This window comes from Schistocerca serialis, chromosome 3, assembly GCF_023864345.2.
Source record: "Schistocerca serialis cubense isolate TAMUIC-IGC-003099 chromosome 3, iqSchSeri2.2, whole genome shotgun sequence".
Classification (NCBI taxonomy): domain Eukaryota; kingdom Metazoa; phylum Arthropoda; class Insecta; order Orthoptera; family Acrididae; genus Schistocerca; species Schistocerca serialis.
In genome coordinates this window covers 357,203,491-357,223,182 of record NC_064640.1, presented here as the reverse complement: position 1 = coordinate 357,223,182, position 19,692 = coordinate 357,203,491, and the positions used below count along the sequence as shown (strand labels likewise).

At 40.2% G+C, this 19,692-nt stretch overlaps 1 protein-coding gene across 1 annotated transcript in view; it reads left to right on the top strand.

The window, feature by feature from the left end:
• LOC126470850 (katanin p60 ATPase-containing subunit A-like 1) overlaps positions 1-10,458 on the top strand; it is a 54,573-nt gene extending 44,115 nt beyond the window's left edge. Inside the window, exons 7-8 of the mRNA XM_050098865.1 lie at positions 7,167-7,293; positions 10,207-10,458. Of these exons, the coding sequence (XP_049954822.1) occupies positions 7,167-7,293; positions 10,207-10,405 (326 nt within the window). The 3' untranslated portion in view covers positions 10,406-10,458. The remainder of the gene's footprint in view (positions 1-7,166; positions 7,294-10,206) is intronic.
• The last annotated feature ends 9,234 nt before the right edge of the window (positions 10,459-19,692 follow it).

Below are 19,692 nucleotides of genomic sequence, written 5' to 3'. Positions count from 1 at the left end.
ATTATTTCTCACACTATTTTGGTGTATTTGTGTTTGTTCGAGCCCAAGTACTTTCCTGGTCAGTGGCAAGAAGCCACACAGTTCAATGCAGAAATACATACACATTGCGTGAAAAGATGTAATAAAGTTGAATAGCATTACTGTCAAAAGCTGCTAAATGGAGGTCCCCATAAACCCATTGGATTATACAGCTTATACAGCTGTGTCACAGCCAGCCACAGGTTTCAAGTCCGTCATTACATTGCTAGCTGTGAGACGGACCGAGCAGCTATAGCGCCTCCTTAGTGTTTCTTCTTCGCTGTTACTAGATGGCATGAATGTAATATACCATTGGAAAGTTGAGAAATCGGTCTGTTTGGTGGTGAGTACCACACACGATTTCTTTCGATATTTTACGAGTTTTAAGCAAACACTTTCAGGTTTTGTTTGGTTTATTCTCCCCAATCCCATCAAGAAAACACCCCCCAGAAGTTGTGCAGTGTGTAAAGCAAGGAAGAAGAAAAGTGATACACGATATGAATGTGAGAAACTCTAGTGGCGTTGAACATGCCTGCATTTTTTGGGTATATCACACCAACAAAAACTTCTAAAACAGTGTTATCTTCATTCCTCAACAATTCAATAAATAGTGAGGATAGATTTATAAAGAACTGTAATCAAAAATATATATAACTTTGAGGAAAGTTTGTAAGACAACATATGATGATTTTCGTAAATTTAAATAGTAAATGTATGGTCAACTGTGGGAAAAATATTAGTAAGTCACTGGGTGAAATGGGAGAAAGATGAAGAATGGATGTGAACTAAAATAAAGTAGGATATGAGAAATATACTTAAAATGCACTTAAACTGGGCAGTTCACATTCGTATTCGTAGGCAGGAACAAATGTCAACAGAACACTATGCAGCAAAACCAATTTCTGTTTTATATGAAACGAAAACAAATATGGAATTATTTACTCCAACAATCAATACAGATGCAAGCAAAAATCGAGCAGAATACAATCAGCTTATTCACAGTGCAGTTCAAAGAGTGCAATACACACGGGAAGTCATATATCAGGAACACAATGCGATGAAACCCAGTTCTGTTTACTGCGAAACGAAATCAAATACGGAAGACATTAAATCACTCGATAAGAAAGCGAGATGATGTACTGATAATTTTGCAGTGCTCCAAATGTCATGGCAGAGAATCGAGGTCATGTTACCGGAAGTCCCCCTAATGTGAATTTCAACCCCCCCCCCCCCCCACCCACTACACACACATCGCTCTGCTGAGACTACCGGACATTGACTATGCGAGAACTGTCTCCAGTGTTCACGAGATCCAAATTGAATCACATAACTGTAGTGCTTATGACGGGGCAAAACTGCACTAGAATGTTGGCTCCCACAAAGATAATGCACTAAGACTTATACAAAAAACCTTAAGATAGTAAACACTAGTCTAGAAAGTAAAATACAAAGGTACAATTCACTTTTTCGAAGAAATACGTGGGAACAAAAATTAAACTATGCACTGTGAATAAAACAAACTAATATCGCTCCAGGTGCGTCTGTGGAAGGGGTGCCGCAAAAATGCGTGAAAGGACCAGAGCTGTCACGACGGTCCCACGTGGCACGCACACATGCGAGTCAGCAGAAGAAGCAACGGCAGTGCCAACTGAGCTGTCGTATAGTACAGACGCGAATTTCGAGATTCTGTAATTTCAGTCCGCGGATCAGGAGGGTCGAGCTTAACGCGAGCTCCCCACAGACTCATAAGGATCTTTGTTTTTCATTCTCCCTTTGCTTCATCATGTCTGCGAAACACACAGCACCCCCACGATCACGAGAAAAAGATTCGTTTTGTTCCGGACATGCTTCCACTGTTCTCCTGCCCTCACACAACCAGACGACACGCTCGTCACCGAGGAGGGTACACCGTCTGGGGTCGGTGTTCGAGCGGAACTGTTATGCAAAGACAATTATCGCGATCGACGGTTAATGGACATTGCGAATCAATTTCATTTTTGTCACTTGTTCATTTACTCATTTGACAAAATAATTTTCGGAAAGTGTACTTATCAATTTCCTGTTACCACACCGTCGAACAAAGTGCGTGGGTGTCAGTAAAGTCGGATCACTCTACAACTGACATGTAAGCGGCGATACCCACACGTTCCCGCTTCACTGGTGACCCCAACACGATCGCTACGCTAAATACGCGGTGATGAACTTTCATCAGTGTGAGTGATGCAGAACCACAAGTGATCTAACGCTTTCGTCCTCGCGTATGAAGAGTGAGTTCACGAACAAAACTTCGTGAACTAGGCGCTAAAGCAAGGTGACAGCTTTGGAAGAACTGCAAAAGACAATAGACAGTGTACAACAGACAATACTTGAGCTGCTAGTGCGCAACCAGAGACTGGAGAACAAGTTTACGGGAGTGGCAGAAAGCACAGGATGTGTGTTTTGGTTAGGCTGCCCTCCATTTGGCCCCGTGGCCCAATCATGTGGTTCAGCCAAGTGGAGGCAGTTTTCATGAGCAACATCACCTGTGACCTCGCCAAATTTGGACATGTCATGAGCCAGCTAGATCAAGACTATGCAGCCAAAGTGTGGGATATCACCACCACGCCGACATAGTCTTCATATAAGTGACTAACAGAGGAGTTAATAAGGTGAATTGCATCACTGCGGGAACAACAGGTGAATCAGTTGCTGCGACAACAGGAGAGATTAGATTAGATTAGATTAGATTAATACTAGTTCCATGGATCATGAATACGATATTTTGTAATGATGTGGAACGAGTCAAATTTTCCAATACATGACATAATTAAGTTAATTTAACAACATAATTAAGTTAATATAACAACTTTTTTATTTTTTGTTTTTTTTAATTTTTTTAATAATTTTTTTGTTTGGTTTTTTTTCTTTTTTTCTTAATTTATATCTAAAAATTCCTCTATGGAGTAGAAGGAGTTGTCATTCAGAAATTCTTTTAATTTCTTCTTAAATACTTGTTGGTTATCTGTCAGACTTTTGATACTATTTGGTAAGTGACCAAAGACTTTAGTGGCAGTATAATTCACCCCTTTCTGTGCCAAAATTAGATTTAATATTGAATAGTGAAGATCATCCTTTCTCCTAGTACTGTAGTTATGCACACTACTATTACTTTTCAATTGGGTTTGGTTGTTAATAACAAATTTCATAAGAGAGTATATATACTGAGAAGCTACTGTGAATATCTCTAGATCCTTAAATAAATGTCTGCAGGATGATCTTGGGTGGACTCCAGCTATTATTCTGACTACACGCTTTTGTGCAATAAATATTTTATTCCTCAGTGATGAATTACCTCAAAATATGATGCCATAGGCAAGCAATGAGTGAAAATAGACGTAGTAAGCTAATTTACTAAGATGTTTATCACCAAAATTTGTAATGACCCTTATTGCATAAGTAGCTGAACTCAAAAGTTTCAGCAGATCATCAATGTGTTTCTTCCAATTTAATTTCACATCAATGGACACACCTAAAAATTTTCAATATTCTACCTTAGCTATATGCTTCTGATTAAGGTCTATATTTATTAATGGCGTCATACCATTTACTGTACGGAAGTGTATCTACTGTGTCTTATCAAAATTCAGTGAGAGTCCGTTTACAAGGAACCACTTAGTAATTTTCTGAAAGACATTATTGACAATTTCATCAGTTAATTCTTGTTTGTCAGGTGTGATTACTATACTTGTATCATCAGCAAAGAGAACTAACTTTGCCTCTTCATGAATATAGAATGGCAAGTTATTAATATATATTAAGAACAACAACAGACCCAAGACTGACCCTTGTGGAACCCCATTCTTGATAGTTCCCCAGTTTGAGGAATGTGCTGATCTTTGCATATTATGAGAACTGCTTATTTCAAAGTGCAATGACAGGAGGCCATCGCAGTTCCTGCGCCATTTTCAGAGCCTCGCACAGTCCGACATGGTCTTAGACTTGCTATTGCGTGCTGTCTGGATGCGCAGCCTTCCAGCACAAGTGCAAGCAGCCATTGCTGCACAAACAGAAATGCAGCTGGACACTGTCATGAACTTGGCTGATAGGGTGTGTGACGCACCGGCAACAACACCCAATACCACCGCCGTGGCAGCCTACAATGCTGTTGCCGTGCCTGCAAATTTGGCTTTGTTGTGATATGTGTCTCCCGTAGTTACCAGTACAGATGCCAACCTGCCCTACCTAGTTCGAGACCTGGCTGCAAAGGTGGCAGTACACAGGTCGACCAGTTGGCACACTCACAAACAGAGAGCAGCAGTCCCCATAGTGGCACAGATTTCGATACCACCGATCTGGCTCCCACCACCATCAGCGTGTTACCAGCCATTCTGGTGGTAAGCCGACAACATTAGAGCATCAGCTGAGTGGGCACTGCTGGTATCATTCCTGCTTTAGCTATAAAGCGACAAAGTGTCGGCCTCTCTGCTTGCACCCAAATGCCAGCTGCAAATGGGCCTAGGTTCACCCAGCTGCAGTGCAATATCCAGGCATCTCCTCAAAATGGAATGGCCTAGCAGCGTGAAGTACCTCATCTGCATGGGTTCCAATCTGTCTCTTTCCCCTTGATTTATGCTAAGAGCTTGCTGGAAGGCCTAGACAATCTCTTATGGTGGCAAACAACTCAACAATAAAAATGTACAGCACTTGTCACAGAAATTTGGATCCTGGACTGTGTCGCACCTTTCCTTGTAAGTTTGTTGTGGCTGATGTCAACAAACCAATCCGGGGTGCGAATTTCCTTGGTCACAACAACATATTAGCTGACATTACAAGTGCCCTTCTGATTTGACAACAAATTTGAAAATAGAGTTACAGTAACAGCTGGCTGCCTCGTTCAGTGTTAAACTAGTGAAGTTCCCCAGACCATATGCAGATATACTGGACAAATTTCCAGAGCGCACTTGTCTGCCTTGTGCACTGAGGCATGTCGAACATTCAGCAGTCCACCACATTATGACTACATGTGGACCACCAACCTCATGCTGTCCACATCAACTTGCACCCGAGTGACTTGCTGTAGTAAAGGCTGAGTTCGAGGCCGTGTTGTGACAGTGCATTGTTCGTCCACCATGTAGCCAATGGTCCTCTGCCTTGCAATTTGTGCCAAAGATAGATAATTTTTGGTGCCCATGAGGAGATTGGTTGGTTGGTTGGTTTTGGGGAAGGAGACCAGACAGCGAGGTCATCGGTCTCATCGGATTAGGGAAGGACGGGGAAGGAAGTCGGCCGTGCCATGCCCATGAGGAGACTACCTACCTTAAATGCACAAACGGTGCCAGACCGATACCTCAAACCACGCCTATAGAATTGTAGCCACGCCTTGGTGGGCTCTGTTATACTTAGCAAAATTAACTGCACGAAGGTGTTCATGCAGATCCCTGTGGTACCTGAAGACATTCAGAAAACAGTAATTATAATGCCCTTCATTCTTTTTGAAAGCTTATACTTGTCATTCGGTCTACAGAATATTGCCCAGACATAGCAGCATTTACTGGATGGCATTTTACGAGGCATATTTGTGGTATTTTATGTACCTCACTGATATCCTCATCTATTCAAAGTCATCTGAATGCCATCACTGCCACATAACGACCATCTTTCAGTGGCTGAGCGAGGCCGGCATAGTCATTAATCCCTCAAAAATTATGTTTGGGGTCACACAAATTGAGTTTCAAGGGCATTTACTCAGAGCCACTACTGGGTAAGGTGCAGGGGTTGTTGAACAAGGTGCACCCACAGACACACAAAGGCTTACGCCACTATCTTGACATGATAAATTTTTATCGGTGCCATCTGCCTAATGCCACCACATTGCTGGAACCTCTGACTGTGGTGCTACGTGGTCCTACCTTGAAGCCGGCCAGTGTGGCAGTATGGTTCTAGGCACTTCAGTCTGGAACTGCGTGACCGCTACGGTCGCAGGTTCAAATCCTACCTCGGGCATGGATGTATGTGATGTCCTTAGGTTAGTTAGGTTTAAGTAGTTCCAAGTTCTATGGGACTGATGACCACAGATGTTAAGTCCCATAGTGCTCAGAGCCATTTGAACCATTTTTTTCTACCTTGAAGGGAGAGACCCTTGTTAACTGGTAGTATGAAATGGAGAGAGGATCTATTAACTCCAAACGAAGCCTTGCAGAAGTGACACTGCTCTCTCACCTGGTGCACGACGCTCAACTGGCTGTGGTCATGAATGCTAACCAGACAGCTATAGGTGCAGTGCTTCAACAGCGCATTGGCAGCAGCTGGCAGATGCTCAGTTTCTTCTCATGGAAGCTTTCAGAGTGGCAACACACATGGAGTGCTAAGGATTGTGAGTTGCTTGCATTGTTCAAGGCAGTAAAATTCTGCCGCCTATCAGTAGAAGCTCATCCCTTTGTAATTTTCACCAACCACAAGCCCCTAACTCACGTATTTCAGTACAATAATACCACGTGTACGCCACACCAATACTGGCAGTTGGAGTACGTGTCACAGTTCTTCACGGACATCCTCCATTACCACAATAAAGAAAAATTTTAATGGAGCAAAAAATAGTACGTTCATAGTGAAAAATGCAACAGGAAATGACAGTGAAAGGAAGTTTGTTGACATTAATCAGTAGCAGTTGAAACAGAAACAGCAGTATCTTTCATAAATATAATACAACAGTGAAAAATGACATTTCCTAACATTTATACAAACCTAGCAATGCACAGGAAGGAGTAAATTATCCACCTGTTGGCTCTCTTCCAAGATTTGTGTAGTGATCTTGAGGATGTTATGCGTATAAAATAATTTTGAAAACAAATTACTCTACACAGAGTATATGCAGAGTTTGTTCTACTGGACAAGTGAAGACTATGTTATGTATCTTAAACCCACTGCATCATTTAAGCACATTCCGTAAACTGACTTAGAGACAGTGGATGTCGTAAAGAGTTTGGTGTATCCACACAGTCTGTGTTACTGATGAGAATTAATTCGCCTTCATTACACAGAATAAATCCTATATTATTTGTATGTGGCAGTTTCTTCCTTTCCAATTTCTCTTTCACAGACTTTGTGTAATGGACCCTTTTTTACACAGATTGTCATTACTGATATCAGGATGTTTCATGTTGTTTCAGATGAAACAAGATCTGCCTTGGTGAAACTATGCCTAGAAGGAGTAAATGTTGATCCTCCTCTAGATACTAACAAAGTTGCTGACAGCCTTAAGGGCTACACAGGATCAGACATAAGTAATGTATGTAGGTAAGTAAAATACAATTTGTTGAAAATCAAAGTACACTAATAAGGCAGAACATTATGACCATCTTTCTTCCATTTAAATGAGGGAAGCTGATAACCAAAGCAACTTGACAAATATGATTTTCCAGTGAATATCACAGATGTGACATGGCTTGAAAAATGAAACAGTGCTGGAGGAGATAATAGTGCTTGAGAGCACACAATTCATTATTCATGATTGCTCATGTCTTTCTGCACCCATGTGTGTGCACTAATTTATCCATTGACACCAATACATATTATGTCATTCAGCATTACAGGATTCACCTTAGAAAATAGTGTAAGAGAAATGTGTTATCTTCTCTAATAAATCAGGCTTCTTGTTTCATTATGTTAAATGATGCACCAGAACATACTGGCATCTTGGAGATCACCTGAACAACACACACATCATGAGACATAAATAAATAGGCCAGTGATCACAATACCATGTTATGAGTGGCATCCATCTGTGTTTACCTCAGCATTACACAAGGCAATTAGTAATATCCCTGTTATGATCAAGTTTTTATGCCAGTGGTTGACTCACAGAAAATTACATGAATGATCAGTATATTCTTGCTTATAAATGTAGACTGTCACTAATAAAATACTAAATAAAGTAGTTAAACATATTAGTAATAGTATTAACTGAAAGACTTTGAATATTCTGTACTACTGTCAGTCATGCTGCATGGCAGCTCATGTAACAGTGACCCAACTGCTAATGGTTGACACAGTAATTTCATTTCATAAATAACAACAGGTCACACTTATCTCTGTAACATAATAGACCATTATATGAATAAATCACTGCTCACTGTTATGATTTAAGCTACTTCATGAAACCATCATTTTCTCATATATCATATAACAAATTAGAGTTAATAAGTCCGACAGACAACAAGCAGCCTTGTTTAACTTTCAAAGAGGAAAAATTCTGCGCAGTATGAAGCATGAATTATGGATGCCAGTATGGAATCAGAGGACAATTGAGCCACAGGCTAAAATCCTACCTACATGACAGACAAGAGGAAATAATCTCAGATGGGATTAACATGTAGGTAAGAGGGCTGGAGTCCAAATGGGGAATGGTAAATTATGGAGCCCTACAAGACTCTGTCCTCAGTCACCTGCTATTTCTTATCCACAAGCATTGTGATACACTATAAAACATCCACAGATGTAGAGTTTAATGCCATATTATTACTTGCAGATGTTCTGAACTGGTTCACAGTAAATTCCCTGACAATAAACCTCATCAAAACCAATTATATTTACCTCCATTCTAATCAGGAAAGCCCATAAGAAATTAACACTGCACTTGAGAGCCATCAGATACAGTGGGCATATTGTTTGAAATAATTAGGCATACTAATGAATAACAGGTTTAACTGTGAACATCACATCCTTCAAATCTTGAAAAGGATAATCTCCCATCTCTGAGACATCAACGTCTCAAAATCTGCTTATTTTGGTTATTTCCAGTCGCTCATCTTGTGCGGCAGTTCACTGATACTGAAAAAAGTCTTTATCATCCAGAGAAAGATTGTCAGAGTGGTGTGTGGACTGCCTCTAAAAATTTCATGTCCTAATCTTTTGAAGCAAATAGAGATATTAATTACTACCTCTCAAAATCTCTTTTTGATCGTGCCATTCATGCGTCACAATACTTCTCAATATGAAATAAATGAATGAGTACTGCCATCGCCATAACACAAGAAGGAAATGTGGCATACAATAAAACTTGAAGAATTTTCTCTAGTGCAAAAATGTGTAAAATGCACTAGCACAAAAATCTTGAACTCACCTCCAAGTCATATTAAATCCCTACAAGGCAGTAACTGAATGTTTAAAAGTAAGCTGGAGCAGTTTCATCTTGAAAAAGTTTCTGTTCTCTAGACAAATTCTTTAACAGACACAGGTAAGAGCATTTTCCATATCTACCTGTGTTTTCCTGTTTTATTGTCTCTTTCTTCTTTAATTAGATCTTATAAATCACATTGTGTCCTGTAAGTTATAAAGATGGTTACTGTATTTTATAAATCAAAGGCTGTGTTTAGGTAATATCTGAAATTTACATTTTAAACTCTGTATTGACATAAACATACAAAATGAGTTAACAGTTTCAAGTCATTCCACAAGCATGTGTGATCACACAATAATGGATAAATGGAATGTGTATCAGAATAAATAAATAAAAACACATTCCACTATTTCTCTGGCAATTTCAGTTTCTATCTACAGTGAAAGGAATTTTTCCTCATCACATAATAAGTATTCTCAATGGGTACAACTTAGATGACATTGCAGGCCAATGGATAGAGATCATAGCTTTTCAACAAGCTGTGTGTTAAGTAAACATTGGATTTAAAATGGTGAAAAATTGCAGTGTATATCATGCAATGAAATAGCAATAAATGGTACAGTTGGACAGTTGTAATATATCACTGTCTATCTCACAGCCTCTAGTGAACACAATGAGTGATAACAAACAGTAACTGGTGTCACATCAGACTGTAGCACTTGATATTTCTGACACATGATGCTTATGAACCAGTACTAATTACCTGTTGTGCTTTGCAGTGACAATCATTGCTGTTGTCAGAATGGTATAGAAACTTGAAGCGGGCAAGATCAGAGAAAATAATGCTTGCTCAGTTTAGTTGTACCAGACATTTGAGTATTGACTCACATGCAAATTGATGCTGAGGATTCAAACACAAATGGCAGAAGGTCACCTATGTTGTGGTACTGAGTTATGGATTCTAATGTGTTATAGATTCCAGAGCTCAGTATAAAATGCATGGAATGTTACTAAAAAAACCACCCCACTTGATCCTGAAACAGTAAATTAGAGCTTTGTGTAATTATTCATGTTTTGTGTGCTCTTCTCAGGGATGCTGCCCTTATGGCAATGAGGCATAAAATATGTGGCAGGAGTCCAGAAGAAATTAAGAAAATCAAGAAAGAAGATGTTGATCTACCAGTAACTATGCAGGATTTTGATGAAGCATTAACAAGATGTAAAAAAAGTGTATCAGCAGGAGACATTGCAAAATATGAAGTTTGGATGGAAGAATTTGGATCTTGCTAGAGACCTTGAAGTGATGATTATTTTTTATGAAGTGTAAAATGACATGTGATATAATTTTCTAGCATGTTCAGACTGAAATAAAGATTATCCATGTATGGTATTCTTAAACTAATCTTTCCCATACTCACTAACCATTATTACTGATTTGCTCATTTTTTGAAACAAAATATTTACTAATTGTGTCTGGACTATTTGTTAAGATTTACTGTGGTGTGTTCTATAGAATCGAACAAAGATATGAAAATTGTTTTGCCTCATTCTCATTTAGAAGAAAGAATTCTTATTGTAGCGTTTGGCTGTCAGCGTTAGTCCTATGTACTTTATATGGGCAGTTTTCTGGTATCAGAATGAGCCCAATGAGCTTTAGAATGGATAATATATTTTTTCCTTATCCCTTTTCATACATTATTTTTTAACTTAATCATTTTTCATTGTTGCATATTCTAAACTTTTTTAAATTGTTGTTCCTAACCAACCTATGGTATACAATATAAGAGATATGGGATAAATGATATATTAGCATCATAAATACCTGAAATATTTATGTGAAATGGATGAGTACCCCAAAAACATGTAGTTTACATGTCTACATCTACATCTACATCTACATTTATACTCTGCAAGCCACCCAAAGGTGTGTGGCGGAGGGCATTTTACGTGCCACTGTCATTACCTCCCTTTCCTGTTCCAGTCTTGTTGAACTTCATGCATATATGTTAAGTTATTGAGCCAGCCATGCAGTTTGTATACAAATGCACTGTGCTAACACCCAAATCTGTACATAAATCAAAATGAACCAAATCCAAAGAAAACACATTAGGTTGGCTAATGATGGTGTCACACACTGCGTGGTGCCTAGTGGAGTACAAATGTAAATGACATACACATTACTAGGACCAAAATTGATAAAGTACAAGAAATTCTAGAACATATTAGCTTAAAAATATGTTGTAGAAATCTTAAGTAATGACCAGTACAATTGGTGATGCACCACAAATTTGTATAAAATACAAAGATAACAAAGTACACAAATTTAAGTACCTTGGGGAGATCATCAAAGAAAATTGAGTGAAAAAAGAAGCACTTTGGAAGTGAATGCAAGAACTCAACAAAGCACATCAGGCATAAAAGCAATCTAAAACACAAAGTCATCTCCTGAAAGACATCGATAAATTATTGTGAAACCATTTTGAATTGTCTCAGTCAGAACCAAATGGACGAGTCACAATATTTTTTTCCCATTATTTTGCACTTAGGAGAACTGTCCTACTTCCACAGTGATGTCAAAGGGGTGGGGGAAAACTGTGTAGCAAAATTTGGCTCTTTTGAGTTTCCCACCACCTTTTGATTTTCGCACCATTTTGCACTTATAGCAGTTTACCTATGTCAGAAGGATGGGGGAGGGGACAAAATCTGTCAGAGTTGCATGGCATCATTAACGATGATGTAGATGAGGGGGAAATCTAGCAAAAATGCAGACTATCCTGAAACTGGCCTAGCCCAACTACTGAAGAATTCATTAATCAGCAGTTGCGGGCATTATTGAGGAAAGTATCAATCTGGTGGAGCACCTGTGGTGATCATCCCCAAAAAAGAGTGTGTATGGATAGCTCAAAATCATATCAGTTTTGTTTTAGTTACAGATAACTCAGTAGTCGCATGATTACAGGTGCTTATCTGATCTCAAATGTAGCAGAAACTATGGATAATTTTGGATAGACTCCACCATGGACTTAAAGAGTGGTTATCACCAGCTAGAAGCAATACTGGAAGACCAGCCAAAAATGCATTTATTGTTCCTATGGGTAACTACCAATACTGGTATATGCCATTTGGATTAAAGAATGTGGCAGCCACATTTCAGCATTTGCCACATGGATTTTAGCAAGGTTTGAAAGCAAGGAAGTGTACGGTACATTTGGATGACGTTGCTGACCTTGCTCAGGATATGGAAGAACAAGTGCTACTGTTAATGAAGGTGTCTGACAGTTGCGCACAGCACATCTAAGACTGAGTATTGAAACATGTGATTAATCATGAAGAGGTCTGGACTGATGCTAGTTGGTAAGGGCCATGCAAGATTTTCTGCACTGTGTTCTGAGGAAGAGCTATAGTAGTTTTTGGTTTTATTGAATTGTTATAGAAAGTTCAATGTGAAATTTGCAGAGGTAGCATTGCCACTTACTCACCAACTGAGAAAAGGAATGATGTGTCATTGTACATCAGAGTGCAGGGATGCAGTCAGTAAATTAAAAGAATTGTTAAGATCTTGTACAGTGTTGATTTTTTCAAACTATGAATTTGTATTGTCATATGATGCAAGCAATAATTTGCTTAGCTGTTTATTGAGTTAGGAAGTGGACAGAGCAGAGCATGCAGTTGCCTATTCCTCACATTGATTGCATACATTGTAAAGAATTTACTCTAAAACAAAAAAGGAAATGCTTAAGCCTCATATGTGGCATAACATACTTTTGATGTTACTCACATTGTAGTATACTAAAAGTAATAACAGGTATGTGGTGTTGACATGGATATTAAGTTTGAAGGATCCATCAAGCAGATTGATGCACTGGATACTGAAGCTTAGCGAGTTCAATTTTGAGGTAATCCATGGACCAGACAGAACACAAGGGAACGCAGATGGCCTCAGTCTCAAGGTTTGTGTATTATGGTGAGTGGGTCACACAGCTGCAGAGTGATAGAAAGCACAAGATCCGATGAAGACTGCAAGTTATGCAGCTACAGTTCATTCAGCATGGTGGAGTGTTATGTAAGAAAAGAAAACAAGGACCCCCATCTTGTGATTCCAGTCACACTGTGGAAGGAAATGTTGAGACAGGTACATGATCATTTGTTAGCCAGACATGGGGGTTGAAGAACCATGGAGCAGCATATAGCAAAACAATATTGGCAGTGGACACTTGAAGAAGATGTAAGACTGTACATGTATCATGTGCACAGTGGGTTGAATTAAGCCATCAGCATATTCCACTGCAAAGATTAACAGAGGCTAGTGAATCATTTGCAATGATTGATATGGAGATCTTAGGCTCTTCTAAGGTTTCTGAGAGTACAAGTCTGTCACACTGTGAGGTAGTATATGGCCAGAAAATGCCTTCACTATTTGAGGTAGTGAAGGCTAAAGTAGGGAGGAATGGAGAATAGGTATGGAATTCCACAAGAGCTTTACAGAAGGTATGGAATGAAGTGTGCAGGAACGGCTCTGCTAGGAGGGGCTAAGGCGGTGGGCGAATTTGTTGAAAGAAATTGTTCTGACACCTTTTCTTGAAATGAGGCCATTTATTGGCAGAAAAACCAACAGATGCGAATTCAAATGGACAACATGAGTCAGGCCTGGGAAGGCAAGGGTGAGCCAAGATGTAGTGGTGGGCAAAACATAATTTGCAGCAAACTTAGGTGAAGTTAAAGAAAAGTGGTGGCTGCCATTCGGACAAGTCTGAATGCCATGGCAGCTACAGAAACAAAGTCCTCAGCGCCGCAGCACCAGGAAGAGAAGATGATGTTCACAGCCACAGGGCGCGTGGCAGAGAGCGTTTTCAGCTGATGGGCAGCAGGGTACCTCCAGCGCAGCCATGCGATTTCCTCCACCCTGATTGGCCAGGAGCCGAGAAAACCACAGCAGCACCATGGAAAGTTCCGAAGCATGACTTGGTCAGCTTTGCCTAAGTGGTATTACCTCATCAGCACATGAGGGAGGTGCGTGATTGAGATTGCCCACCTCGGTGGTGACTTGCTGCTGCCAGACCATGGGACGAGAAAATTACAGGCAGCTGGATCTACTGGCTAATGCTTGACCATAACAAGAGAATGAAATAAACCTTTTGAAATAAAATAAAGATAGAATCCCCTACTATCTGGCTCAACCTTACAGAAGTGCAAAGAGCAAATACAAAGGCCCCAGAACATCTTCAGTGGATGGGGTAATGAAATGCTAAGTTACCTGAATACCATGTAGGACAGCTGGTATGTTAACAAGCTATTACACCCCAGAGGGAAAGGTACCAAATTCTTCACTTATTACCAAGGTCCATACTTCATTAGTGAACATGAAGCTACAACCTCCTCCAAGTACACGAGACATCCATATTGGGCATATCCATCTGCCTTAGGGTGTACTCGACTCTTTACTGCCATTACTGGTGTCATTTCCAAAAAAGGGGAAGATGTAGGAAGGAGAATGTAACACAAGTGGAGTGGATTACTTCTGTGCAATCTGCATACAAGTCACTTTCACATTAAGACAGACAGTTAAGCAAATGTATAGAGGAAATGACAGTGTACTAAATTTTCTTATAGTTTTATAAGATGCATTTTATAGCTCATATCATGTATCACATCCAGCTCCATAGCTGAGAAGTCAGCATGATTGATTACCATACAGAGGACTTGGTTTTGATTCCCCATGCTGCCAGAAATTTTTCATTGGTGGGAGGACTGGAACAGGTTACACGCAGGTTCATGATGCCAGTAACTGAGGAGATACTCGACCACATCATAATGACACCATATTTATTCAACAATGGCTGGGGGTTAGGTGTGTTGACTCCCGCTCCTCCATACCACATCCACATGATGCCATTAGTTGATACATGACACAGTGGTTGGTCAGGCACAGTTCACTCATCTGTGGCAAGAACAGCAGTGCTTATATTTTATTGCTTCATGTACCATGATAATGAGAGTGTCTGAATGTATTATGTGCACATGATGAATGAGTTTTGTTTTAATTTGTATGTATTTTGACTGAGATGTTAATTTGGTGGTTGCAATTAGTGGATGAATTTCATTCTTGTGATATTTTAACAGCTGTGCAGGAAATATCTTTTGGGTTGTCTGAATTGATTCTAGTGTTTTGTTAGTATAGTAATTTGGGGATTTCTATTGTTTTGCAATGGTGGGAGATAGTGTTTGCTTATTTTTCTCTATAAATATACTGTAAGTGAGGTATAGCTACTAATGTTTTCAGGTTGTAGATTTAGATGGAACATTGGGAGAGGAAGTAACCCACACAGTTGGTACATGGTACAGCATTAGAGAAATTGTATTACTGGAATGGGGTGGTGTGCAGTGATTTTGTGACAATGGTTCAAACTGTCACAGATATGTGCAAGATACAGCTGTTTCTCAAGGGGACAGGAGCAAGAAGATGCCCACAGGCATCCTCACAGAACAAGCATATTTCCAAAACACAGGACCCTACTGGGCACAATCTGTGTGTGACCTAATTAGAGTTATCAGCACTTGCTATGAGCAGGGATGTTCAAGGGGAACAGAGTGCTTAGAGCTATGGAACAGTGGGCCACTGTTGAATGGTACAAAATGTGACATCTTGGGACTGACTTTTCAGCTCCCAGCAACAATAACAAGAGCTATGACTCTGAACATAACAAATTTACTGCTGTGTTTTCTTGATAATCCTCTACATCACTCCATACTGACATCGCTCATTGATCATATAGCTGCACAGAAAGGGGCACATAAGTGTGGAACAGATGTTCCAATAGATTCAGTAATATTGCAGCAGGTACCAGCACAGAGTCATGGTAATTGTAATTTAATCCTGGGGCACCATCTTAATCCCAGTCCGAACCTCTGTCTATGAATGCTAGAGAACCAACTGTCGACCCAAAATTCCAGTCTATTACATACTGATCAAGTGTGTCAGCCCCAGAGTGCTGAACAATTGTGGGTCTACCAGCCTCCATAAACCATGTGATCAAGTGAACAAAGAAAGAAGGTGCTCAATGTAGAAATTGTAAATAATGGTGTCAGAGGACAGAGATGCTACAGTGTTAGGTTATTTTAAATGATTAACAGGCTTAGAACAAGCCAGGGATTCAGAGGACTGAATATTCCTGAAGAGGAAGATGTTTTGTGTAACACAGTCCAGACTTCACAACCCATTGAGAGTCAGGCAGGTGAGCTGAATATGAAATCTTGTTACTGGGTGCTAGAATTCTGCTGGCACAGCATGCTGCAAGACCACAGTCTGCCACAGTGGTGGGCTGAAATTCCACATGTCATGACACAATTCTACACTTTCATGGTCACCTACATGACTAGAGACAGGGCCCTATCACACCGTAGCTGTGCAGAGTTACTATACATACTCATTACTCAGCACCTACCAGCACTTTTATTCATACTATGATTGGCTCTGGGATGTCCAACAACAGCTGACACCACCTCTAGGTCAGCTGCCTCTGTGGGGCAAATCAGCTTCAACTTCACCTAGCACATTGTAGGAACCACTGCTAGAACTGATAGTTTTGGGTCTGGAACTGGGACTACCAAGGGAAGACCTCCTTTAGGGTGTCTTCATCTGCTACCCTAGCCACCATCAAGAACCCTGGGCCAAGTGCTGGGCATCTGTGCATCTGACTTGCTGTTCACAGTCATTGCCTCATAAGCCTGCTGGCTGCCATAGGTGCCTACCATACATAGTATAGCTGGGGCGCTAGCTGTGGTCTTCTGCTGAGGCAAGCATCATTGCCTTTAGTACACAAACACTCCTTTGAGCTGGACATGTAGCATGGAGCTATACTGAAATAGTGACCATTGCCTGGGTGACCACTGGGATGCTGTCATCAACCTCTGTACAGAAGTCTTGCAGCATAAAGAATATTATTACTGATTGAGTTCTCCTGATCTGCACTTGCTGTGATACTGGTGGAACACAAACCACACTTCCCACACACTTCATTCTAGGGCAGAATTGGACATCTGGCTAATAATGATGTCCACACCCTGAAAGCATTACACTGTGTGTGTATGTGTGTGTGTGTGTGTGGGGGGGGGGGGGGGGGGGGGGGTGGGAGAGTGTGTGTGTGTGTGTGTGTGTGTGTGTGTGTGTGTGTGTGTGTGTGTGTGTGTGTGTGTGTGTGTGTGTGTGTAGAGAGAGAGAGAGAGAGAGAGAGAGCTAGAATATCACTTTCTGTTTATCATTAGAAGGTCTGTACCAGTCATTCTGACTGGTGAGCATTGTTTAACATTCAATAAATAGTGTATGCCTGTATTTAATGTAATTTGGTGGTTTATAGCTTCTGTAAAAGACAAAAACCTATTACAAAAAGTGGATAACTATAAACATTTTTATCATAAAATGGCACCCAGTTATGTTGTCTGCAGAGTATTTTTTACATTTATCATCTCTACATGTGCAAAAATGGATTTTTACATCTGCTTAACTTATTTTATTTCATTCTTCTGATCATCCCTATCTTTCTTTCCATTTTACTTGATGTAGTGGAAGTGCAAACGTGTGTTTCTTGCTGCTCTCTGTCAGTATATTGTTGTGCTCTGCAGAAGTTCAGGGCTCCTCATTATTGTGGCTCATTGGTGTTTCCACATGTGTAGAGAATTACTGAACTACTTGAACAGTTTACCAGAAGAAGAGTCTGCACGAGAAGATATTTATGATTCTGATGAGTTGGATGATAAAGATGTCAAAGATGACACAGAATATCAGCTTCATGAAACAGAACATGGGGAATCATCTGAGGTGCAAGATGAATATTCAGAACCTGTAAAACAACACACAAATAATCCAGTTCTTATAGATTCAGTTCCTGTGGTGCCTCAAACCCCTACTCACAGTCAAGGAAGAAAATGGAAATAATCACATTCATCTCAGCATCTAGAAGCTAGAGTGAGGAGACTGCACCAAGTGGAAAAGTGTGGACTTGACTGCACCATGTCATGCACCTGGGAGATCAGTGCATCATAACATGTTGGAAACTATAGGGCCAACATGTAATGCTAAGAAACTTATAGACAGATGGTGATAGACAGAGGGTGTTACTTGAGTGCATTGTGAGTGCTAATAGACAATAATACTCTACAAATCATAAATACTTTACAGAAATTATAGCCCAAAAAGTTAATCAACATGCTTAGGTGGTGGCAAGTGTGGGGCCCGCCATTTTTTTCTCGCACTATGGGAAGACTTGATAGAAGTAATGAGTAGGTTAACAAGTAGAGGCAAGTGTGGGGCCCGCCATTTTTTCTCGCACTATGGGAAGACTTGATAGAAGTAATGAGTAGGTTAACAAGTAGAGGTACTATACAAAGTATGTTGCTGATGATGTCATCGATGATGCACTTGATGGGTCATCAGATGTTCCCAACCCCACCCCTCCCTTGCCTGACAAAGGTCAATTGCCCCTCCATAAAGTGGTCAAAAGTGCAAATTTTGGCAGGAAATTCAAATTTTGATGGGCAATTCAAAACATAGCCCAACTGTGCTAGCATCTTTCCTGTTGAAGTAGGACATTATCCTAATTCAAAAATGCAAGATGGCGGCCAGCCCATACTGGGACGAGCTCTACAACATCATAATCCAAGAACAGGAATACTGGCACTGGCTGTATTACATCACAATCCAGCTCAGACCTTTTGGGCTATTTACAACAGCTTGGTGGGTTTCCTATGGAAGGAGGTCTGTGGTCCAAAATATAAATTTGAAGGAAATTAAAAATGGTCCATTGTCATGCTGGCTGAACTGGAATACTGGAACAGGCACTATAACATCATAATCCAGCTCAGATCTGTTGAGTTGAAACTTCCTGGCAGATTAAAACGGTGTGCCAGACCAAGACTCAAACTTGGGACCTTTGCCTTTCGTGGGCAACTGCTGTACCAACTGAGCTACCCAAGCATGACTCACGGCCCGTCCTCACAGCTTTACTTCTGCCAGTGTCTCGTCTCCTACCTTCCAAGCTTTTCAGAAGCTCCCCAGCGAACCCCCAACCATGGGGTAACTTTGACCAGTGACATGAAAAAATTATTAGGTAAATTAATCAGTAGCTAGGTGGCTAGCCCCCAATATACAATATTCAGTTTCAGGAACTGTTTGTGTGTTCTGATATCACACTTATATTGAAAATTTTGGTCAAAGTATCCCCATTTGATGGTACCACCTTCCCACCTGAATGATTTTTAGTAGAAAACAGAGCAAAGAAGAACAACACAAGATAAACAGGGTCAGGGCTTTATTGGAGGTGAATGGTTCATCAGAAATGACTGAAAGCAGTAGCTGCAGTAAGCAAATTAAATCTAACATTCTGCCATTTCATATAATGTATCATAATGTTCAGTCTCTCACTAACAAATTGCAAGAACTAGAAATAATACTATGTTCTGACCTAAATGTTGATGATATCTGCATAACATAACATTGGCTAGAAGAACCACAAATAGAAACTCTAAAGATCCATGGTTTTTCTCTAGTCAGTTCATTTTGCAGGTCTTATTATAAACATGGA